This window comes from Papio anubis, chromosome 20 (genome assembly GCF_008728515.1).
Source record: "Papio anubis isolate 15944 chromosome 20, Panubis1.0, whole genome shotgun sequence".
Classification (NCBI taxonomy): Eukaryota; Metazoa; Chordata; class Mammalia; order Primates; family Cercopithecidae; genus Papio; species Papio anubis.
The window spans coordinates 2256334-2280949 of NC_044995.1; the positions used below are offsets into that span (position 1 = coordinate 2256334).

The 24616-nt window shown below is 50.0% G+C and overlaps 1 protein-coding gene and 1 non-coding gene across 13 annotated transcripts in view; one reads left to right on the plus strand and one right to left on the minus strand.

Annotated features, from left to right (window-relative positions):
- Positions 1 to 24616, minus strand: part of HIF3A (hypoxia inducible factor 3 subunit alpha) — a 48041-nt gene that overhangs the window by 18107 nt on the left and 5318 nt on the right. For 8 of the 12 annotated variants that reach the window (XM_021931217.2, XM_021931214.2, XM_021931212.2 and 5 more), the window contains exons 1-10: positions 22912 to 24143; positions 21637 to 21815; positions 18741 to 18825; positions 18288 to 18400; positions 17686 to 17894; positions 14530 to 14636; positions 14144 to 14291; positions 5099 to 5217; positions 3694 to 3884; positions 229 to 333 (exon numbers count right to left, since the gene is read on the minus strand). In XM_021931217.2, coding sequence (XP_021786909.1) covers positions 229 to 333; positions 3694 to 3884; positions 5099 to 5217; positions 14144 to 14291; positions 14530 to 14636; positions 17686 to 17894; positions 18288 to 18400; positions 18741 to 18825; positions 21637 to 21815; positions 22912 to 23587 — 1932 coding nt within the window. In that variant the 5' untranslated portion in view covers positions 23588 to 24143. Of the gene's footprint in view, positions 1 to 228; positions 334 to 3693; positions 3885 to 5098; positions 5218 to 14143; positions 14292 to 14529; positions 14637 to 17685; positions 17895 to 18287; positions 18401 to 18740; positions 18826 to 21636; positions 21816 to 22911; positions 24144 to 24616 lie in introns of those variants that run through there. The other 4 variants (XM_021931216.2, XM_021931215.2, XM_021931219.2 and 1 more) reach the window with 3 other exon arrangements.
- On the plus strand, positions 20451 to 20554 carry LOC116271761. Its single transcript, XR_004180515.1, has one exon. It is a non-coding gene; the product is annotated as a U6 spliceosomal RNA (small nuclear RNA).

Sequence of the window (24616 nt, forward strand, 5' to 3'; positions counted from 1 at the left end):
CCCACCCATCCACCCATCAATCCATCCATTAGAATATCTGCCTAAACCTCATCCACTCATCCGCTATCATCCACCTAATGAATACAATGGTCCATCCATCCATCCATCCATCCATCCATCCATCCATCCACTCATTCCTTTAGCCATCCCACTAACCTTCTCTAAAGCCACATATGTGAATCCCCAGAATGCAGGGCTAAGAATTACTCTTTCCATGCCAGCCCTTACCTGAGCTATATCTAAATCTGTCTCCACTGCCTCAGTGTCTTTCCCGGAGGTGAAGAGTCTGTGCACATTCTCTGTTCCCACAGGTAGTTCATCTGGGAGATCAGCCTGTGGAGAGATGGAGTAGAGACTTCAGGAAATCTTGAGCCTGGGAGATGTCAACAGTAAGACAGTCTGCAGCTCAAAGGTAGAAGTGGGGATCAAATGCCCGGCATCTGGGGACAAAGGGGGTCCAATGGCAAATGCAGATGAGTTTTGAGCCTGGGTATTCAAAAGTCAGAATGCCTGAGTGTATGTAGATCGACAGAGCAAACATGAAAGTTCCAGTTAGAAGGATCAGAGCCTGGCCAGGCTCAGTGGCTCATACCTGTAATCCCAGGACTTTGGGAGGCCAAGGTGGGTGGCACTTGAGATCAGGAGTTCAAGACCGGCTTGGCCAACATAGTGAAACCCCGTCTCTACTAAAAGTACAAAAATTAGCTGGGCTTGGTGGCACACATCTGTGGTCCTAGCTACTAGGGAGGCTGAGGCAGGAGAATGGCTTGAGCCTGGGAAGCGGAGGCTGCACTGAGCTATGACTGTGCCACCACACTCCAGCCTGGGTGACACAGTGAGACTCTGTTGCAAAACAAAAAAAAAATCCGAAAGACTTTTTTTTTTTTTTTTGAGAGGGAGTCTTACTCTGTCACCCAGGTTGGAGTGCAATGGTGTGGTCTCGGCTCACTGCAACCTCCACCTCCCGGATTCAAGGGATTCTCCTGCCTTAGCCTTCTAAGTAGCTGGGATTACAGGCGTCCGCCACCACACATGGCTAATTTTTGTGTTTTTAGTAGAGACAGGGTTTCACCATGTCAATCAGGCTGGTTTTGAACTCCTGACCTCAGATGATCTCCCCACCTTGGCCTCCCTAAGTACTGAGATTACAGGTGTGAGCCACCGTACCCAGCCTGAGGCCAAGATTTTCAAACAAATCCTCTGGTGTTAAAGGTCTTAGGGCCTGGAGTTTGGGGGGGAAACAATGGCGAGTTCAGCTGTCTCAGGAGTAAAGGATGAGGTCAAAGGTCACAGTCTGTATTTCTCTGGAGAGAAGATATTTTCTTGGGGTGGTGAGTGGGGATGAAGACAGTCAACACTGGATAATATAGACCCACTGAGGTCAAAGGTCAGACTATCTTCAAAACAAATAGTGATAGTAACAGGTATGATCTGTTGAGCACCAATAGGTGCCAGGCCCCTACTGAGTGCTTCTCATGAATACTCTCATTTAATGCTCAGAATAACCAATGATGTGGTGACATGTTATCATCTTTCTTTTATAGGTGAAGAAATTAAGGCCTCAAGAACTTGCCTGCCCAGCCAGGGTAACGCCACTGATAAATGGCAGATTTAGGATTGAATCCAGGTCTGTATAAATCAGGACATTAGACATTTTGACTCTTTGAGGTCAAAGTTCAGAGAACTGGATGCTTAGTCACAAGCTGGAGTGGGAGGAGGGTCATCTGTGCCAGTTCCAAACAACCCAGGTTAGGGACCTGATATGGTTTGGCTGCGTTTCCACCCAAATCTCATCTTGAACTGTAGGTCCCATAATTCCCACACACTGTGGGAAGGACCTGGTCAGCGATAAATGAATCACGGGGGTGGTCTCCCCCATACTGTCCTCGTGATAGTGAATAGGTCTCATGAGATCTGATGGTTTCATAAGGGGAAACCCCTTTCACTTGGTTTCATTCTGTCTTGCCTGCCGCCATGTAAGACGTACCTTTCACCTTCCACCATGATTGTGAGGCCTCCCCAGTCATGTGGAACTGTGAGTCCATTAAACTTTTTTATTTACAAATTACTCAGTCTTGGGTATGTCTTTAGCAGCAGCATGAAGATGGACTAATACAGGGCCTATGGTGTTATTTTATTTATATACATATACACACAGACACACACACACACACAGACACATAAATATATAAAAATATATTTACATTCATGTATATTTACATATATGCAAACACATCCACACATGCAAACATATTTACATATATGCAAATATGTATAAATATAAACACACTTATATACAGATATTTGCATATGTAAATAAATGTATTTGCATATATAAATAAGTATATTTGCATATATAAATATATGTTTATATATTTATTTTTAATATAAAATATATATTTTTATATATACATGATTTTGCGCATGGTTCCTGGGTCAAACTCCCATGGCCCTTGTCTTTTGTTAGAACAGTCTTTTATTAGAACAGTCTAATAAAACAGTTCGAACAGTCTTTTTGTTAGAACATTGGGTGTGTTAGGCCTCATGAAACAACCTCTCCAGCCTTCTTCTGCCCTCCTTTCACCTGCCCCAAGTCAGGTCTCTAATCTTCCCCCACCTTTCTGATTGTGAGTCATAAAACTGTACCCAGAGAGGGTCCTGCCCGATACCCTGGGAGAAAGAATGCTGACATCATGAAGTTTCCATAAAAACCCAAGAGGACTTGGTTTGAGGGGCTTCCAGATAGCTGACCCACGGAGGTTTCTGGAGGGTGGTGCCCAGGGACAGCATGGAAGCTCTGAGACCCTGCATTCCCCCATACCTCACTTGATGTATCCCTTCATCTGTATCCCGTGCAATATCCTTGACAATGAACCAGTAAACCTAAATAAGTGTTATCCTGATTACTGTGAGCTGTTCCAGTGAATTAAACCCAAAGAGCCAGGTGCGGTGGCTCACACCTGTAATCCCAGCACTTTGGGAGGCCAAGGCCGGAAGATCACTTGAGGTCAGGAGTTCGAGACCAGCCTGGCCAACATGGTGAAACTCTGTCTCTACTAAAAATACAAAAAATTAACCGGGTGTGGTGGCAGACACCTGTAATCTCAGCTACTTGGGAGGCTGAGGTAAGAGAATTGCTTGAACCTCGGAGGTGGAGGTCACAGCGAGCCGAGATCGCGCCACTGCACTCCAGCCTGGGGGACAGAGTAAAACTCCATCTCAAAAATAAAAATAAAAAAAGAAATTCTGGAGGCCCGGACTTGTGACTGTGACTGAAGAACAGGGAGCAGTCTTGGGGACTGACAGCCAACCTGTGAGATCTGACACTACCTCCAGGTAGACGGTGCTGGCATTGAATTGGAGGACACCTAGCTGGTGTTCGCTGCTTGGTGTGTGGGAAAAACTGCCCACATTTGGTCACAGAAGTCTTCTTCTGTGTTGATGATCGTTGCATTATCAGGAGAGCAGAGGAAAAACATAGCTTGAGAGAGTTTTTCCCTAACAGAGCCAGACTCTGGAATCCTAACAATTGAAGAATCTGGATCTGCGTCTTAAAGGAACCTCAACCCCATCTCAACCCAACCTCCCCACTACACAGAGGCCCAGAGAACAGTCAGGTTTAAGCCACAGGCCAAGACCACCTGAGGGACGGAGCCTTGGATGCTGAGGGCTCATGTGGGTGGGATGGCTTACCGAAAGAGGACTTCGGGGACGCCGTGTGGCCAGCGGGGTGCTGGGAGTGGCGGCTACTGAAGCCCCATCCAGGATGGGTCCCAGGAGGCGACGGAGGTCAGGGCTGCAGAAACGGCGGGGGTCAGCGGCCAGGGCAGCCTCGCTCAGGGAAGGCGGGTGCAGGAAGGCGAGGATCCGGGGGCCAGGGGCGTCTGCAGGACACATGGAGACGGGGAGGACACGGGCTGGTGACCAAAGGCCAAGGGCCAGAGCCCTCCACACCACCCGGGAACACAGTTGACATCAGCAAGTCAGGATGGCCACTGTTCTTAGTGTGGGAGTAAGGAAGGGGCCTGGAGGACCCCTGCTGGGCCAGGGGTAAACTTTATTTTTATTTTTGAGATGGAGTCTTGCTCTGTTGCCCAGGCTGGAGTGCAGTGGCATAATCTCAGTTCACTGCAGCCTCCGCCTCCTGGGTTCAAGCAATTCTGTGCCTCAGTCTCTGGAGTAGCTGGGATTACAGGTGCCTGCCATTCATGCCCAGTTAAGTTTTGTATTTTTTGTAGAGACAGGGTTTCACCATGTTGGCCAGGCTGATCTCAGACTCCTGACCTCAAGTGATCCGCCCACCTCGGCCTCCCAAAGTGCTGGGATTGCAGGCATAAACCACTGCACCCAGCCCGGGTGTGAACTTTAGTGGCCAGATCGTGGTGAGGCTCCGAAAACTCCGAGGGGAGGGGATTGGTGGCTCAGATCAGCATTTGGTCATTCCATTCAGCTCTGGGGAGCTTGCACCTTAGGAGAAAAGACTGGCCCCAAGTCCTCAAGGAGGCTGTAAGGTCCCCAGAGGTTAAGACAAGGCCCAGAGCCAGCTCTGAGCCAGAAAAGGAAAGGATATTATGTCAGCAATCCCACCCCACACCCAGGAGCATGGGTGGCCAGCAACAGTTGGGAGAAGGTGAGGTCTTGAAGGACAAACCGGGAGGGAGGCTTATCCACGATGGCAGGAGAGTGAAGGAAGAGGGAGAAAGGAGCCAGACTTAGGAGGATCGAGATTACTGGAAGCCAAAGAGCAGCAAAGCCAGAATAGGGAAGAGGCAGAAGCATGGGGACAATGTGGAGCCACAGCAGGATTTAGAGCAGAGGCCAGCAAGAGACTGAAGCAACCATGCCATAGCCACAGGAGGGGAGGGAGGACAGGAGAGAGAAGAGCATTCTGGGAAACTGCATGTGCAAAGGCCCTGAGGCACGAGGCTGGAGTGTTCCAAGGGCTCTTAGGAGGCTGTGTGGTTTGGAGGCGGAGTGTGCAGGGAAGGGAGTCAAGAGGTAGGTCCCACAGGGCCTGGTGAGCCATGTTAAGGTGCTTGGGCTTTCTCCCAAGGGCCCTGGGGACACAACCCCTCCCAGCCCCAGCCCTGCCCCATACCAAGGCTGTTCCCAGGGTTAGGGGTGTCCTTCTGAGAGGGGGCACCCCGCTGAATGGGTCTGCGAGAGTGTTGCTCCGTTTGCTCCAGGGACAGCACCACTCCGGTCTCTTCCACCCGGCTGGGGTACAAGACAGAAAGGGAGGTGGGAGTCAGGGAGGGTCCTTGGCTCCAGCCCAGGTAGCCTGTTCAGGTGATGTCCTATTACAGAAGGCAATGGCGCCCAGGGGCTTGGAGGGCGTTTCACAGAAAATAATTGCCCACATTTATTTGTCTCCTATAATGGTTTGATTTTTGTTGACTGATTTTTATTCTGACAGCGAATTTTTCTTTCTTTTTCCTTTTCTTTTTTTAAGACAAGGTCTCACTCTGTTGCCCAGGCTGGAGTGCAGTGGCACGATCTTGGCTCACTGCAACCTCTGCCTCCCAGGTTCAAGCGATTCTCCCGCCTCAGCCTTCCGAGTAGCTGGGATTGCAGGTGGACGCCCCTATACCTGGCTAATTTTTGTATTTTTAGTAGAGACGGGGTTTCACCATGTTGGCCAGGCTGGTCTTGAACTCCTGACCTCAGGTGATCCACCTGCCTCAGCCTCCCAAAGTGCTAGGATTACAGGCATGAGCCACTGCGCCCAGCCTATTCTGACAACATTTTAAAAAGAAAGTTAAGTTTGTCCCTTCCCAAGCTCCTTCTGTAAAAGGAAAGGCAGAAAAAAGAGCTGGCATTTAGCACAGCCTGGGCAGAGAGGAGGAAGACTGAGGGAAGCGGGTAGGGCGGCACCGAAAGACAGAAGTGGGAAGAGACCTAGGAACAGACAGGGGACGCCCAGGGGCAAAGAAAGAGGTGAGCAAAAGGCTTCAGAATACCTAAATATTCTCTTTATAGATTTTAACTTATAAACATATTCTTAGAAAGCTATTGATGAAAAAATATATTTTTAATATAGTCTTCATTACATTACCAAATAGGAAGAATTCACAGGGCTGTAATTTTTATGAATAAGATTTTATTTATGCTGTTTCTATTCATAGATATTTTTCATATTCAAGGGAACAGGTTTATAAATACTTCCTTATGTCCCTGCCACCTCCCTTCACACAGTCTGTGGCTGCAGAGACAATCTAAATGCTCGCTGGGCAAGTTGGCTTTTGGAGAGTTGGGTGGGGCTGAGGATCAGGCCCTCATTTGCATCTCATCTGCATAACCTGCTTCAGGACAGGATGTAGGTGGGCCTGGTTTTCCCACCAGCTCCTTGAGAAGCTATGACCTCTCCCTACCCTCATTAAACCCTCCCTGGGCTGGAAACATCCCAATTTAGGCTGGATCAAGGCCACCCTTATTCCCCTGAAAGACACAAGCACACACAATCAAACTCGTACACACACTCGGTACACACAGGCACAAATGGGAGCGCTCGCATACACCTGAGTGCATACAGGGACAGATATGCTCACACGCTCCATACACTTGGGCTCAAATATGTGCACATGTGACACATTCAGTTCACTTATTCATCATTCCACAAACATCTCCTCGACAAGCACTACTGTGTAGTGGTTCATAGCAAGGACTCTGTAGTCAGTGGCCTGGGTTCAACCCAGCTCTGCTACTTACACAGTGGTGTGATCTTGAATATGAAAATAAAATATATATATATATATATATATATATATTTTTTTTTTTTTTTTTGAGACGAAGTCTCGCTTGTCGTTTAGGTTGGAGTGCCGCGGGTCGATTCAGCTCACTGCAGCTCACTCGGTTTATGATGCAAGAGTTTTTCCAGCCTATGTCGCTCGACTACCACCTCGCCTCGCTAGTTTTTTTGTATTTTTAGTAGAGACGGGTTTCAATCGTTAGCCAGGATGGTTCATCTTCCTGATCTTGTGATCCGCTTCGTTTCGCTCCTCAGTTGGGATTACAGGCTTGAGCCACCGCGTGTCGCCCAAAATACATTATTAAAATTAGGCTGGGCATGGTGGCTCACACCTGTAATCCCAGAACTTTGGGAGGCTGAGAGGCTGGGTGATCACTTGAGGTCAGGAGTTTAAGATCAGCCTGGCCCACATGCAGAAACCCTATCTCTACTAAAAATACAAAAATTAGCCGGGCGCAGGGCGTGGTGCCTGCAATCCCAGCTACCGAGGCTGAGGCAGGAGAATCAATGGAACCCCAGAGGTGGAGGTTGCAGTGAGTCGGTAGATCACACCACTGCACTCCAGCCTGGATGACAGAGTGAGACTCAAATAAATAAATAAATAAAATGAAATTAAAAATAAAATTACAAGAAAGTCACACCTGTAATCCCAGCACTTTAGGAGGCCAAGGTGGTGGATTCACAGGTCAGGAGCTCAAGACCATGCTGGCTAATGATGTAGGAAACCCCATCTCTACTAAAATATAAAAAATTATTGGGCATGGTAGGGCAAGATTGTAGTCCTGTTATTAGGAGGCTGAGGTGAGAATATGAACCCGAGGTGAGCAGTGAGTCGAGATCGCGGCCACTGCTCTCCAGCTTGGGCGACAGAGAGAGACTCCTACCAAAACAATAAATAAATAAATAAATAAATAAATAAATAAATAAAATGAATTAATTTCACCTGCTTCTGTTTACTTTTTTTTTTGAGACAGGATCTCAGTCTGTCACTCAGGCTGGAGCAGTGGTGCAATCTCAGCTCACTGCAGCCTCAATTTCCCAGGCTCAGGTGATCCTCCTGCCCCTCAGCCTCTCCCTCCTGGAGTGCAGCTGGGACTACAGGCAATACGCCACCACAAGCTGGGCTTAATTTTTAAATTATTTGTAGAGATGGGGTCTCCCTATATTGCCAAGGCTAGTCTCAAACTCCTGGCCTTGGCCTCCCAAAGTGTTGAGATTACAGGTGTGAGTTATCACACCCAGCATTGTTTACCTTTTAAGGTGGCTACTAGAAAATTCAAAATGACATATGTGGCTGGCATCATGCTTTTATTGGACAACATTGGGTTAGATAGTAGTAATACCAGGGAGGGCCGGGTGCAGTGGCTCACGCCCATAATCCCAGCACTTTGGGAGGCTGAGGTGGGTGGATGACTTGAGCTCAGGAGTTTGAGAGCAGCCTGGCCAACATGAAACCCCATCCCCTACCAAAACACAAAATTTGCTGCGGTGGCGGGTGCTTGTAATCCTGTTTTTTGTTTTTTTTTTTTTTTTGAGACGGAGTCTCGCCTTCTGTCGTGCCTGGGCTGTAGAGTGCAGCGCCGGATCTCCAGCTCACTGCAAGCCCACCTCCCGGCTTCTGCATTCTCCTGCCTCAGCCTCCCTAATAGCTGGGACTACAGGCCAGCCACTCCTCACCTCGCTAGTTTTTTGTATTTTTTTTTTTAGTAGAGACGGGTTTCACCTGTTAGCCAGGATGGTCTTGATCTCCTGACCTCTGATCCGGGCCCCACCTCGCCTCCCAGGAGGTTGGGATTACAGGCTGAGCCACCACCGGCCGCTTGTAATCCCATTTGGAAGGCTGAGACAGGAGAATCACTTGAACCCGGAGGCAAAGGCTGCTGTGAGCTGACGTTGTGCCACTGCACTCCAGCCTGGGCAACAGAACGAGACTCTGTCTCAAAGAAAGATAGTGGTAAGTACTACGGAGAAAATAAAGCAGTGATGGGACTTGGCAATTTAGAAAAGGGCAATCAAAGAAGGCCTGGCTGTAGGCCGGGCGCGGTGGCTCATGCCTGTAATCCCAGCACTTTGGGAGGCCGAGATCATGGATCACGCAGGTCAGGAGATCGGTGACCATCCTGGAGCATCACGGTGGAAACCTCGCTCTCTACTAAAATACAAGAAATTAGCCACAGGTGGGCGGGCTGTAGTCCCAGTTACTCGGGAGGCTGAGGCAGGAGAATGGCGTGGAACCCGGGGCTGGAGCTTGCAGTGAGCCGAGATTGGCGCCACTGCACTCCAGCCTGGGGCACAGAGCAAGACCCGCCTCAAAAAAAAAAAAAAAAAAAAAAAGAAGGCCTGGCTGAATACACAAGTTAATAAGATAATAACAAATGGTTTTAAGTGCTTTGGTGAAAAAGTACAGGATACCAGGAGAGAAAATGGGGATGGGGGGGAACCTGAGTTCACGTAGGGGCTCAGGAAAGAGGGTCTCCAGAAGTGATGTCTGAGTCGAGACTGGAAGGATGAGCAGGCATGACTCAGGAGAAAAAGGAGGAGGGAGGAGAGGAGAGCATTCTGGGCTGGAGGAACAGCCTGTGCAAAGGCCCCAAGGTTTGGAGGGTGAGTGAGAAGGGGAGGGAGGCAGGAGCTTCACAGGGCCTGGTGAGCCATGCCAATGCCCTTGGCCTTTCTCCTAAGGATGCTGGGGAGCCTCAGAAGGGCTCTGAGAAGGGCAGAGACAGGAGGCATAAGTTGATTTGGAGGCCTGGCATGGTGGTTTCACATCTGTATTGCCGCGCTTTAGGAGGCTGAGGCGGGAGGATCACTTGAGCCCAGAAGTTTGAGACCAGCCTGAATAACATAGTGGGACCCCATCCCTATTTAAAAAAAAACTATAGGCTGGGTGCCAGGGCTCACACCTGTCATCCCAGCACTTTGGGAAGCTGAGGCGGGTGGGTTGCTTGAACTCAGGAGCTTAAGACCAGCCTGGGCAACATGATGAAACTCCATCTCTACAAAAAATACAAAAAAAATTAGTCGGGCATGGTAGTGCATGCCTATAGTCCCACCTACTTGGGAGGCTCAGTCATGCACTCCAGCCTGCATGACAAAGCAAGACTTTATCTCAAAAAAATTTATATACATATATATATGTTGATTTGTATTTCAGAACATTCCTCCAGATCTAGAAAAACCCCTAAGGCTTTAGAAACTGATGCATGTCCTATAGGATAACCTTCAAAGAAAAGCTATAATTATTTTTTCTTTTCTTTCTTTTTTTTTTTTGAGATGGAGTCTTGCTCTGTTGCCCAGACTGGGGTGCAGTGGTCTCATCTCCGCTCATTGTAACCTCCGCCTCCCGGGTTCAAGTGATTCTCCTGCCTTGGCCTCCCAAGTGGCTCAGATTACAGGCATGCACCACCACGCCTGGGTAATTTTTGTATTTTTAGTAGAGATGGGGTTTCGCCATGTTGGTCAGGCTGGTCTTGAACTCCCGACCTCAAGTCATCTGCCCACCTCGGCCTCCCAAAGTGCTGGGATTATAGGCGTGAGCCACTCACTGCCCCCGACCGAAAAGCTGTAATTTTAACTCTGCCTCACAATGTTGTCATGGATACTGCTGCATTCCTAAATGGTGAAAAGCTTCTATGACACATGATGGAGAAAAAAAGCCCCATCGTGATTTTCCCACGACACATCTATTAGAATGACTAAAAGTAACACCAAACCCAAACACCCAGACGATATGAAATGCTGGCACAGATGTGGAGCAACTGGAACCCTCATACATTGCTGATGGGAATGCAAAATGATACAGTCACTTTGGAAAACAGTTTGGCTGTTTCTTCTTTTTCTTTTTTTGGAAATGGAGTCTCCCTCTGTTGCCCAGGCTGGAGTACAGTGGCGTGATCTCGGCTCACTGCAACCTCCGCCTCCCAGGTTCAAGTGATTCTCCTGCCTCGGCCTCCTGAGTAGTTGGCACTACAGGCATGTACCACCACGCCCAGCTAATTTTTGTATTTTTAGTAGAGATGGGGTTTCACCATGTTGACCAGGCTGGTCCTGAACTCCTGATCTCAGGTGATCCACCCACCTTGGCCTCCCAAAGTGCTGGGATTACAGGCACGAGCCATTACACTCTTCCCTGACTGTTTCTTTCTTTCTTTTATTTTTTGAGACAGAATCTCACTCTGTCACCCAGGCTAGAGTGCAGTGGTCTGATCTCAGCTCACTGCAACTTCCGCCTCCTGGGTTAAAGTGATTCTCGTGTCTTGGCCTCCCAAGCAACTGGGGTTACAAGCATATGCCACCACACCTGGCTAATTTTTGTATTTTTAATGGAGACGGTGTTTTGCCATGTTGGCCAGGCTGGTCTCAAACTCATGGCCTCAACTGATCCACCCTCCTCAGCCTCCCAAAGTGCTGGGATTACAGGAGTGAGCCACCGCAGCCAGCCCTGGCAGTTTCTTAAATTAAATACACACTTACTGTATAACCCATCCATTCCAATCCTAGCTGTTTACCCAAGAGAAATGAAAACATGTGATCTCATAAAATCTTGTATGGGAATGTTTACAGTAGCTGGTTTTTTGTAATCACCCAAACTTGGAAACAGCCCAACATCTTCCAACTGGTGAAAGGATAAAAAAACTGTGCTCCATTCATACCATGGAATGCTATTCACTATTTACAAAGGAGCTACTGATATAAACCACAACATGGGCCAGGTGCGGTGGTTCACGTCTGTAATCCCAGCACCTTGGGAGGCTGAGGCGAGAGGATCACCTGAGGTCAGGAGTTTGAGACCAGCCTGACCAACCTGGTGAAACTCCTTCTCTATTAAAAATATAAAAATTAGCTAGGCGTGTTGGTGCATGCCTGTAATTCCAGCTACTCGGGAGGCTGAGGCAGGAGAATCACTCGAACCTAGGAGGCAGAGGCTGCAGTGAGCCAAGATTGCACCAGTGCACTCCTGGGCAACAGAATGAGACTCTGTCTCAAAAAAACAAAACAAAACAAGAAAGAAAAACCACAACAGGGAGGAATTTTAAATATATCATACTAAGTATGAGCCAGGCCCAAACGGCTACATACTGTACGATTCCTTGTATGTGACCCTCTCGAAAAAGCAAAACTCTGGGTTCTGAGGACAGTGGTTGCCAGGGACATGGGAGTGTGGGAGGGGTTTACTACAAGAGAATATTTTTGTGTAAAAAATCATGGTAATGGCCGGATGTGGTGGCTCATGCCTATAATCCAGCACTTTGGGAGGCTGAGGCGGGTGGATAACCTGAGGTCGGGAATTCAAGACCAGCCTAGCCAACATGGTGAAACCCCGACTCTACTAAAAATACAAAAATTAGCTGGGCTTGATGGCGGGCACCTATAATCTCAGCTACTCAGGAGGCTGAAGCAGGAGAATTGCTTGAACCCAGGAGGTGGAGGTTGAAGTGAGCCGAGATCATGCCAGTGCACTCCAGCCTGAGTGACAAGGGCAAAACTCTGTCTCAAAAAAAGAAAAAAAAAAAAATCGTGGTAATTGTGTAACCACTATTACAATCACACTAATTGGTCAACAGCTGGATTGTGATAGTGGTTACACAATTGCATGCATGTGTCAAAATTCACAGAACTGTGTACCATAAAGAGAATTTACTGCATGAAAACCATATATCTTTTTGTGTTTTTGTTTGTTTGTTTTCAGGTTTTGTTTTTTTTTTTTTTTGAGATTGGGTCTTAACCACTTTGCCCAGGCTGGTCTTCACCTCTGGGGCTCTAGCAATCCTCCTTCCTTGGCTTCCCAAACGGCTGGGATTATAGGTGTGAGTCACTGCACTCAGCCATGGCAGTTTCTTACATTAAATACACACTTACTGTATAACCCATCCATTCCCATCCTAGCTGTTTACCCAAGAGAAATGAAGCATTACGTGACTTCATAAATCTTGTATGGGAATGTTTACAGTAGCTGGTTTTGTGTAATCACCCAAAACTTGAAACACCATGTCTTCCAACTGGTGAAAGGATAAAAAACTTCGTGCTCCATTCACACCGGCGGAATGCTATTCTACCATTTACAAAGGAGCTACTGATATAAACTGACAACATGGGCCAGGGTGCGGTGGCTCACGCCTGTAATCCTAGCACTTTGGGAGGCTGAGGCGAAGGATCACCTGGAGGTCAGGAGTTTGAGACCAGCCTGACCAACCTGGTGAAACTCCTTCTATTAAAAAATATAAAACTAGCTGGGCGTGTTGTTGCATGCCTGTAATTCCAGCTACTTGGGAGGCTGAAGCAGGAGAATGGCTTGAACCCGGGAGGCCGAGGTTGAACTGAGCCAAGATCGTGCCAGTGCTCTCCAGCCTGAGTGACAAGAGTAAAACTCTGTCTCAAAAAAAAAAAATTGTGGTAATTGTGTAACCACTATTACAATCACACTAATTGGTCAAAGCTGGATTGTGATAGTGGTTACACAATTGCATGCATGTGTCAAAAATTCATAGAACTGTGTACCATAAAGGGAATTTACCATATGCAAACCACATATATATCTTCTTGTGTGTGTGTGGTTTTTTTTTGGTTTGTTTTCAGGTTTTTTGGGTTTTTTTGAGAATGGGTCCTAAGCACTTTGCCCAGGCTGGTCTTGAACCCCGAGGCTCTAGCAATCCTCCTCCCTTGGCCTCCCAAAGTTCTGGGATTACAGGAGTGAGCCACACATCAAATTTTAAAAAGCAAAAAAGACCCCATGATTCTGTTACATTTCTTATTTTAACTTGAATAGAGAGTCCTTCTGTTTGTTTGTTTGTTTGAGACAGAGTCTAACTCTGTTGCCGAGGTCAGAGTGCACTGACACAATCTAATCTCGGCTCACTGCAACCTCCACTTCCTGGGTTCAAACGATTCTCGTGCCTCAGCCTCCCGAGTAGTTGGGATTACAGGCATGTGTCACCACACCCGGCTAATTTTTGGTATTACTGGTAGAGACAGCATTTCATCATGTTGCCCAGGCTGGTCTCGAACTCCTGAGCTCAGGCAATTCGCCTGCCTCAGCCTCCCAAAGTGCTAGGATTACAGGCATGAGCCACCATGCCAGGCCAAACAAAGAGCCCTTTTTAATTTACATTACCAGTTCACTTAAGCAGAGGTTCATGCAATAAATAAATAAATAAAGTAATAAAAATTAACAGTACACACCCATACACATACCTGTGTCCATGCAGACATACACACTGGCATTTACATGGTGACACACATTCCTCATATGTGTACATGTGCACACTCCCTCACATACACTTATGCATGATACACGTGCATGCTCATATGCACACACACACACACATACACCTGTCCACACAGGTGTGTGCCGATCAGGCCCCACACACAGCCACTCCAACCCCTCCTCCTGCTTACCTGATTAAAAAATGGACACAGACGATACTCTCCGACTGGGGGCCCCGTCCCCCTGACACCACTGTGGCCTGGGTCTGGGTCCACAGGTAGCCACCGTTCCGGGCCAGGAAGCGATACTGCCCTGTTACTGCCTGGCCCTTGCTCAGCACTGAGGAGGGGGATCGGGAGGGGTCAGAGCCACCAAGGGGGCAACTGAGGAGAGAAAGATCTGGGGGCTGGGTATGAGGGGGTAAGGAAGGAGACGGTTCCCTGGGGCTTGGGGAGCAGGGAGCTGGTGTTGAGGTAGGGAGGGAGTGCATCCTGGGGTGTGGAGAGCTGGGGGGTCCTGGTGCTGGCTGGGGACCATGCGGCAGCTGGCTCCACGCCTGGGGAAATGGGATACATACAGGTGTGGATGCTCTTGCTGACCGCATCGGAGTCCAGTGCGTGGATGTACTCGTAGGCAGAACAGCCGATCAGGTCATCGGGACTGTAGCCGGCCACTTCTGCGATCCTGGGGGTGGGGCAGAGTGGGGTCTGGTCAGGATGCTACTGGCTGAGAGGGAGGGTAAGTAGAGGGAAGTGGCAGCAGAGGACACGGGAACAAAGCCAGTAAGATGTCAAGAGACAGGATCGTAACCCAGAGAAAAGGAGTAAGAAACAGAGTAAGAGGAGTGCGGTGGGTTGAATAATGACCCCCAAAGATGTCTATATCCTAATTCCCAGAATCTGTAGATATGGTATCTTACATGGCAAAAGGGACTTTGCAGATATGATGACATTGGAAGTTTTTTTTTTTGGTCGGAGTCTCGCCCTGTCACCCAGGCTGGAGTGCAGTGGCATGATCTCGGCTCACTGCAGGCTCCGCCTCCTGGGTTCACACCTTTCTCCTGCCTCAGCCACCCTAGTAGCTAGTAGGGGACTACAGGCGCCCGCCACCACGCCGGGCTAATATTTTTTGTATTTTTTTAGTAGAGATGGGGTTTCACCATGTTAGCCGGGATGGTCTCGATCTCCTGACCTCATGATCCACCTGCCTCCGCCTCCCAAAGTGCTGGGATTACAGGCGTGAGCCACTGCACCCGGCTGTTGCTTGTTTTCTGAGGCAGGCTCTCGCTCTGTCACCCAGGCTAGAGTGCAGTGGTGCAATCATGGCTCACCACAGACTTGACCTCCCAGGCTCAAGCAATCCCCCTGACTCAGCCTCCTGAGTAGCTGGGACTACAGGTGTGTACCCTGTCTGGCTACTTTTTACTTTTTTTTTTTTTTTTGGTAGAAATGGGGTCTCACTATGTTGCCTAGTCTGGTCTTGAACCCCCGGCCTCAATCTTCCTGCCTTAGCCTCCCAAAGAGATGAGATTACAGGTGTCAGCCGCCTCGCCCGGCCTGCCTTAGTCTTGAGATGGGGAGATGGATGCAGCTGGGCCCTGCTCTAGGAGCTGGAAAAGGCATGGAAACAGATTCTTTCCTGGAGCCTCCAGAAGGAACACAGCCTTAATTTTGCCTGTAAGACTCATTCCTAATTTATTTTTCTTTCTTTAAGATGGGGTCTCACTATGCTGTCCAGGCTGATCTGGAACTCCTGGCCTTAAGTCATCCTCCCGCCTTGATCTCCCAAAGTGCTGAGATTACAGGTGTGAGCCACCATACCTGGCCTAATTTCAAATTTCTGACCTCCAGAATGGTGAGACAGTGAGTTTGTATTGTTTGGAGCCACTGAGTTTGTGGTAATATATTACAGCAGCAATAGGGAACTAATACATGGAGATGGGAAGAAGAGCTAAGAAAAGAGAGAAAAAGAGACAACATGCATGACATAGCAGAGGAAGAGAGGGGAAGAAAAGAACACAAAAAGAAAGAGAAGAATGAAAATAAATAAAGAGTAATGAGGATGATAGGCCAGGTGCAGGGGCTCACGCCTGTAATCCCAGCACTTTGGGAGGCCGAGGTGGGCGGATCACCTGAGGTCAGGAGTTCAAGACCAGCCTGGCCAAAATCGTAAAACCTCACCTCTACTAAAAATACAAAAAGTAGCCAGGCATTGTGGTAGGCGCCTGTGATCCCAGATATTCAGGAGGCTGAGGGAGGAGAATCACTTGAACCCGGGAGGTGGATGTTGCAGTGTGCCAAGATCCTGCCACTGCACTCCAGCCTGGGCGACAGAGCAAGAACAACAACAAAGTAATGATGACAATAATGATTTAAAAATTAGACACTTGTGCTTTGCACTGGGAAACTCACTGAGCTGCTCAGAATGACCGTACAAGGCAGGTTCTATTATGATTCCACAGGATAGGTGAGGAAATTGCGGCACAGAGAGGTGAAGTCATTTGGCTAAGGATATGCAGCCAAGACCAACACCCAACCAGGCTGAATCCAGAGTCACCGTTCCTACACACGACACCAGGGCGAGGGATAAGACAGAAGAAGGAAGAGAAGGACAGAAGGAAGAGAGTTGAAGAGAAAAAGAGATGAAAGGAAGGATAGAGGGCGAACAAATAACAGTTTATTTTATTTATCATTATTATTTTTTTAGAGACAGCGTCTCATTCAGTTGCCCAGGCTGGAGTGCAATGGTGCAATCATGGCTAACTGCAGCCTCAACCTCCTGGGCTCAAGTATTCTTCCCACCTCAGCCTCCTGTGTGGCTGGGACCAAAGGCATGTGCCACCCACCTAGCTAATTTTTTTTTTTTTTTTTTTTTTTGAGACGGAGTCTTGTTCTGTCACTCAGGCTGGAGTACAAAGGAGCAATCTCAGCTCACTGTAACCTCTTCCTCCCCGGCTCAAGCGATTCTCCTGTCTCAGTCTCCCGAGTAGCTGGGATTACAGGCATGCACCACCACGCCCAGCTAATTTTTGTATTTTTAGTAGAGACGGGGTTTCATCATGTTGGCCAGGCTGGTCTTGAACTCCTGACCTCAGGTGATCCACCCGCCTTGGCCTCCCAAAGTGCTGGGATTACAGGCAGGAGCCACCGTGCCCAGCCCCGCCTGGCTAATTTTTTTGTAGAGACGGGGTCTCCGTATATTGTCCAAGGTGGTCTTGAACTCCTGGTCTCAAGCAATTCTCCCATATTGGCCTCCCTAAGTGCTGGTATTGCAGGTGTGAGCCACTGGGCCTGGCTTAATGACAATTTATCGAGTGCTTCCTGTGTGCTGGCACCATACTAACTGCTTGACACAAATTGACTCATTTAAGAAAAGGGACAAAGAGAGATAGACCCTAAGAGAAAGACTCAGAGACAGAGAGAGAACGAAAGATAAAAGGAGGCTGGGTGCGGTGGCTCACGCCTGTAATCCCAGCACTTTGGGAGGCCGAGGCGGGAGGATGGCTTGAGCCCAGGAGTTTGAGAGCAGTCTGGGCAAATGGCAAGACAGCATTTTTACGAAAAAAGAAAAGATATAAAAGACACACAGAAAATTCAGAGACAGGCAGGCACACACAGAGAGAAAGATGGATGAAGTGAGAGAGACAGAGAAGGAGTGAGAGAAATGTGGGGGTGTGGAGGTGGGGAGGACAGCACACTTGAACCTGGGCAGAGGGAAGTGGGCCCCTGCCCACCTGTCATCACAGTAGGTGAACTTCATGTCCAGGCTGTGGCGGCTGAGGAAGGCCCCCCGGCCCAGCGGGGGCTCCAGGCTGCCTGGGTGGGGGATGGCTTCGCAGATGAGCACCAGGCACTGCAGTGGCGGCTCTGAGTCGGGGCTCCCAGCTGGAGAAGTCTGTGCAGGGGGCTTGTAGGCCCTCATATGTCCAGAGCAATGCAGCACCTGGGGGCCGAGAAGTGGGGACAAGGCAGTGGTGCCTCCGGGCCTGAGACCACCCATGAGGCTGAAAGATGCATCCTGTGGGCCCATCAGGGAGCTGAGATTCCAACCCCATGAAGACTCCAGGTTCAAAGGGGCTGAGGATCCCCAGCCCCAGGCCCATAGGAACCCCTCCTAAGAGAGTTTACAGGAGCCCCAGGTCCCAACTCACAGACACCCATGCTCCTCGATGCACTGAGGACCCACTAGACCTGACCTGAGTGAGCCCCGCACAGTCCCCAGGCCAGGAAATGCCTGGACTCCAGCACCCTTCGAGATCTTTCGGGGCTCACACCCAGCCCCAGCAGCCCTGGCAGCCCCAGCATCCACGCCCTCCTCTGGCCCGGCCCCGCGCACCTTCCAGGTGGCCGCCTTGAGGTTGAGGGTGCGCCCGCGGCTGGTGAGCGTACTCTTCATGCGCAAGGAGAAGCACCGCTCTGTGGGGGCCTCCACCTTCCTCCTGGACAGGGCTGGGGAGGCCCGGGGGCAGGGGGGAGGTCACAGGCAGCTGCACACAGGCCCAGTGCCCTCCGGCACCCTGGCTGCTCAGGCCTCTGGAAGGTCTGAACCTTCCAGAGAGGGTTCAGACCCTCTCTGGAACCAGAGAGGATCCCCCAGGGGTAGTATGTGTCCCCTCAGACCCCCCAGGGCAGGGCTGTGTCCCGTCAGACCCCCCAGGGCAGGGCCATCTCTCCTCTTCCTACTTGTCTTTGTCTGGTGTTCCAGGGGAGGAGGGGATATGCTGAGGGAGGGGTGGAGCCTCAGCTTCCTCCTCTGTGTGGTGAGGACAGACGCTTCTGGGGAACTCACTCTGTTGGGGGGTCAGGGCGTCCTGAAGCTCCTCTTGGTCACAGGGGTGGATGAAATCAAAGATGCTGTGTCCAATGAGCTCCAGCTGCCAGGGATGAGAGGGGTGGGGGTCTACCAGGGTCTCTGACCCATCTCCTCCATCCCATCCTCATTCCCCTGCTCCCATTCGTGAGCCTGGATGATTTCACCAGTCTCCCCATTCATGCGTCCATCCATTTGTCCATCCATCCATCCATCCACTCAGCAAGCATTTATTCAGCATGTATCAAGTGCCAGGCCCTTATCTATCTATCTATCTATCTATCTATCTATCTATCTATCTATCTATCTATCTACCTACCATCTATCTATCTATTTTTTGAGACGGGTCTTGCTCTGTTGCCCAGGCTGGAGTGCAGTAGTGCAGTGGCACAATCATAACTTCCTGCAGCCTCAACCTGGGCTCAAGCAATCCGATCCTCCCACCTCAGCCTCCTCAGTAGCTGGGACTACAGTCACGCGCCGCCACACCTGGATATATATATGTATTTTTTGAAATGGAATCTCGCTCTGTTGCCCAGGCTGGAGTGCAATGGTGCAATCTCGGCTCACTGCAACCTCCGCCTCCTTGGTTCAAGCGATTCTCCCACCTCAGCCTCCCGAGTAGCTGGGACTACAGGCATGTGCCACCACACCCGGCTACTTTTTGTATTTTTAGTAGAGATGGGGTTTCGTCATGTTGGCCAGGCTGGTCTCGAACTCCTGACTCAAGTGATCTGCCTGCCTTGGCCTCCCAAAGTGCTGGGATTATAGGCGTGAGCCACCACATCCAGCTTTCGGCTAATTAAAAAAAAATTTTTTTGTAGAGATGGGGGTCTCACCATGTTGCCCAGGCCGGTCTCAAACTCCCGAGCTCAAGCAATCCTCCCACCTTGGCCTCCCAAAGTACTGGAATTATACGTGGGAGCTACCGCACCTGGCTCTTCTAAATGGTATGGACACAGTGACCACACACACAAATCCCTGCCTTGAAGAGCTTACTGGCCAGTGGGGTGAGACAGACAGTGAATGAAAGAACAGATAAAAACAATATAACAAGTAACATGAAGAAAACAAAAGAAGGACAAGGTGATGCAATGATGGGAGGCTGCTTTAGAGACAGTGGTCTAGACAGTTTCTTTGAAGAGGTGACATTTAAAAAGACTGCTGAACAAAGCAAGTGAGGTGGCCTTGTGGCCCCCTGCAGTAAGAGTATTCCAGAAAGAGGGAACAGTAAGCACAAGGCCCTGAGATGAGACTCCATTCAAATCACACTTGTCTGGCAGGCCAAAAACCCAACTCTTCATTTCAGTTTAGGAAATGAGCCTGGTGCCGGGAGGGGACACAGATGAAGGTGGACCCTATTGGCTCACCATGTGAATGGTGCTGGTGCTGGTGAATAGGGAAAGAGGGAGATCTCACTCCTCTGACAACATCTCTTGTAGCTGGAGTCGAATCCTGGCTGTGCCATTTCCTAGCTTTGGGACCTCAGGACATTCATCTCTCTGGGTCCAAAAAGCTCACTCACACTGACAGAGAAATTGGTACCAGGAGTGGGGTAACCAGGCAGAGAAAAGGAACAGATACCAACTATTGCGCCCATTTATTTGAGATTAAAAAAAAAAAAAGAATGGGAACTGTCTTGTAGGCCTTGCTGTAAGGATGAATTAAAGTTAGTTCTACTTTCTACGCTCGCTTAGGCAGCACGTATGCTAAAAATTGGAATAACACAGAGAAGATTAGCATGGCCTCTGTGCAAGGATGATACGCAAATGCATGAAGCCTTCCATGTTAATTAAAAAAGTAAATTTTACTTTCTAAATGTCTCTTGTTCTTATCTTTCCATCCCCATGGCCCCTGCCACTGTTCCTCTTCTCCCACCTGAGATTGGCATCTACCTATTGTTGATCTCTCAACCTCTGATCTCACTCCCTCCAAATCTACCTCCATGCTGTACCTAGAGGATCTTTCAAAAATGTAAATCTGATTCTACCTCTCTGGCACAACCTCTCCACTGCTTAAACTCCTTCTATAGCTCCCCAGGGTCCTGGAGATAAAGCTAAGTTGGCCTTACATTTGGCCACAGGCTACCCTGATGACCTCTCTAGCCTTTTGTCTCTCAGCTTCTCCTATTGCACTCTGCACCTAGGAGGATAAACTTTTGTTTGTTTGTTTGTTTGTTTGTTTTTGAGACTGGATCTTGCTCTGTCACCCAGGCTGTAGTGTACTGGTGCGATCTTGGCTTACTGCAACTTCCACCTCCCAGGCTCACATGATCCTCCCACCCCAGCCTCCCAAGTAGCTGGGACCACAGGCGTGTGCCAGCACATCTGGCGAAATTTTTGTATTTTTGGTGGAGACAGGGTTTTGCCATGTTGCCCAGGTGAAACACTGAACTCCTGAACTTAAGCTATCCTCCCATCTTGGCCATTCAAAGTGCTAGAATTACAGGTGTGAGCCACTGCATGTGGCCAACTTCTTTATTTCCCCAAATTATCCTGTTTCTTTCTCACCTCTTGGCCTTTGCTTCCTCTGTTCCCTCTGCCATGTACATTCCTGACCTTCACTGATCCCATCCATTCTCCATACCCCTTTGACCAGCTAAATTCTTCAGATTTCAGCTCAGGCGTCTTCTCCTCCAGGAAGCCCTCCATTCCCACCCAGGCTGGGTCAGGTACACCCCACCCCTGTGCTCCCACAGCCCCCTAGACTGTCCCATCCCAGACCTGACCATTCTGGGTCTTCCTGTCTAGTGACATACCTATATCCCCTTTGTACTGTGAGTCCCATAAAGGTAGGGCTATGGCTGTCCTGGTCACCACTGTATCCCCAGCATCACCAGTACAGGGCCAGGCACAGAGCCAGGAGCTCCTCTCACCTGACTGAGGCCCAGGTGTTTGCTGACATTCTCCGACAGGTAAGCCATGTCTCCCTCGGTGGTGAGCACCATGACGAAGCCCTCCAGGGCCTTCAGGTAGCAGGCATCCAGTGGTTCTCCCCCTGCTCCCACCTGGTTCCACTCCCCTGGTGCCCGGGGCAGGGGGGATGGGGGCATTTCTAGTAAGTTATGGACTGAATTATGAACTGACCCTGGGCTAGCCTCCCTCTGCCTTGCCTCATTCAGAGAAACTTACATGCACCCCCGAGGGAGTGGGGGTACATCCTAGTGACCTGGATTCCCAAGGAAGAAAGCAGGACTAAGAAGCACTGGAATTAGAAGCAGGGCCTCCCGGGGGGCAGAATTCTAAGGAAGTAGGAGTCTCCCAAGGGAATGGAATTCTAAGGATGTGGGTGGGCCTCCTAGGAGGACAGAATTCTAAGTGGATGGAACTCCCCAGGGTCAAAATATGAAGGGGCCAGGGCCTAGGGGGAATTGTAATACAGAGCTGATGGGGAAGCCTCGAAGGGGTTCAACACTCATGGAGGGCAGGATGTTCCAGAGGGACAGAACTCCAGAGAAGCAGGGGCTCCCAGAGGACAGACTTCTAAGGGGGTAAAGCCTCCAAGAAAAGTAAAATTCTATGGGGCAAGTCAAATGGGCAGAGCCTCCCAGAGAGTAACACTACCTCCCCCGCTTTCAGGGTCCTGGGATTCCATGGGGTTTATGTGTGAGTGTATGTGTGTGTGTGCGTGCGTGGCAAAGCCCGCTGCACGGTGCAATTCTAACTGGGTGGAAATTCAAGGAGATGCCTACTAAAAGAACAAGTGATGTAGAACTAGAGGGGTGGGGAAGGGACAAGGGACTCTCAGGTTCAGCAATGAAAAGTTGGGCGGCCTGGCCTCCCAGTGGATGTATTATGAGATCAGGGCCTATCCATCTGGGAGAGTCCCCGAGAGGATGAAATCCTAAGGATTGAAGGGTTAGGGGATTCTCTGCGAGTCCTAAGGAGGCGGGGCTTCCAAAGGGCGCGTTCCAGAGGGCGGGGCCTCACAAGTGATCGACTTCTAAGGGGGTGGGACTCCCAGCACGCCTGTAACACAAAGGGGGCGGGGTCTCCCCTGGGAAGTGGGATTCCAGGGGGGTGGGGCTCCGCCGAGAAGACGTCCACCAGGGGGCGGGGCTTTGTCAGAATACGGCTTCCCGGAGGAGGGGCCTCCCATGGGATGTGGGCGGGGCCTGGCCAAGACGGGAATTCCCACGGGCGGGGCTCACCTGCGGCGCAGAGGCGGTGCATGCGCAGGTAGCTGATGGTGAGGCGCATGATGGAAGCCTTGTCCAGGTGGGCGCTGACGCCGCGTGCGAAGGGCAGCGTGTGGGCCAGCTGGTACAGCACCTCGGTCTCCTGGCTGCGCCGGCTGCGGGCCGCATCCCGGGACTTCTCCTTGCGCAGCTCGGTGGTCGACCTGAGAGCATGGGCAGCGTTCACTGGTGGTGACTCGGGAAAGACAAGAGGAGGACGGGACGAGCACCTGGGGAGCTGCCACCTGGGGCCGGGGCTCGTGGAGGGCTGGACCGCAGCTGCGCAGGCCTCGATGTGTGGCCCTGTCGAGTTCGCGGCGCTTTCTGGGCCTGGGACGGCTACACTGTGGAGCCCTCCTAGCCCTGAATTTACCTGTGGTCTTGCCAGTCCATGCTGCCTCCTGCGCCTCGCTCCTCTCTGTGGCGCGCCTAGAGCCGCTCTGTCCCCTCCCTGACTTATCTGCAGTTTATTTCCCGGGCTAGGGACGCCTAGGGGACAGGGAGGGCCCCTGCTGGGAGGGGGCTGGGAGAAGGGAGGGCCCACGAAGGAGAGGCCTACAGCCTCCCAGGCCCCCTGCCCTACAGTTTCCCAGAATCTCCTCCTCTGCCCTTTCACCTCAACTGAGCCATCCTGTGAATCTTGGAACATAGATCTCAAAGTCTAACGACGAACCACGAACAGGGGCCCTAAGAGGGGCAGGGACCCGCCAGGGTGACACAGCAAAGCAACCTGTTCTGTTTACCACTCACCCTGCCCTGTAATCCACTTCAAATACCTACATTTTGCATGTGGGGTTGGAAGAATAAGTGTCGTTTTATGAGAAATATCTGCCACTTATCCAGCTTTTACTATTTTGTCACTCCTGGTGCCAAGCGTGAAACTTACGTTAACCCGTCTAATGCTCAGTCAACCCAGAAGGAAGCTGATAACGCCCCATTGAACAGATGAGGACACGGAGGATCAGACAGGTGCAGTGCCTGCCCACAAATAGGGAAGCCTGCCTTTAAACAATAGTCTACCTAAACTCTCAAATTTTCTCTCTCTATGGGCCTGGGTTTATGTCCAGGATTTTAGCTCTTCTCCCTGTTTCTGCCACTGTCTTCAAAATCAAACTCCAGGTCTGTCTGAACCTAAAGTTTTTTTTTTTTCTTTTCTTTTCCTTTCTTTTCTTTTTTCTTTTCTTCTCTTTCTTTTTTTTGAGACAGGCTCTCACTCTGTTGCCCAGGCTGGAGTGCAATGGCATGAATATGGCTCACTGCAGCCTCAACATCTTAGGCTCAGGCCATCCTCCAGCCTCAGCCTCTTATGTAGCTGGGACCACAGGTGTGCACCAGCACACCCAGCTAAGTTTTGTATTTTTTGTAGTGACAGTGTGTCATTTTGTTGTCCAGGCTGGTCTTGAACTCCTGAACTCAAGTGATCCTCCCACCTTGGCCTCCCCAAATTCTGGGATTACAGGTGTGAGCCACCACGCCCGGCTTCTTTACTTTCATATAAAATTACAGCCGGAAGCGGCTATAATTTGGAGGGTGAGACAGAGGATCACTTGAACCCAGGTTCAAGGTTACAGTGAGCTATGCTTGTGCCCCTGCACTCCAGCCTGGGCGACAGCTGTCTCTAAAAAAAAGACAAAAAACAGGCCGGGCGCGGTGGCTCACGCCTGTAATCCCAGCACTT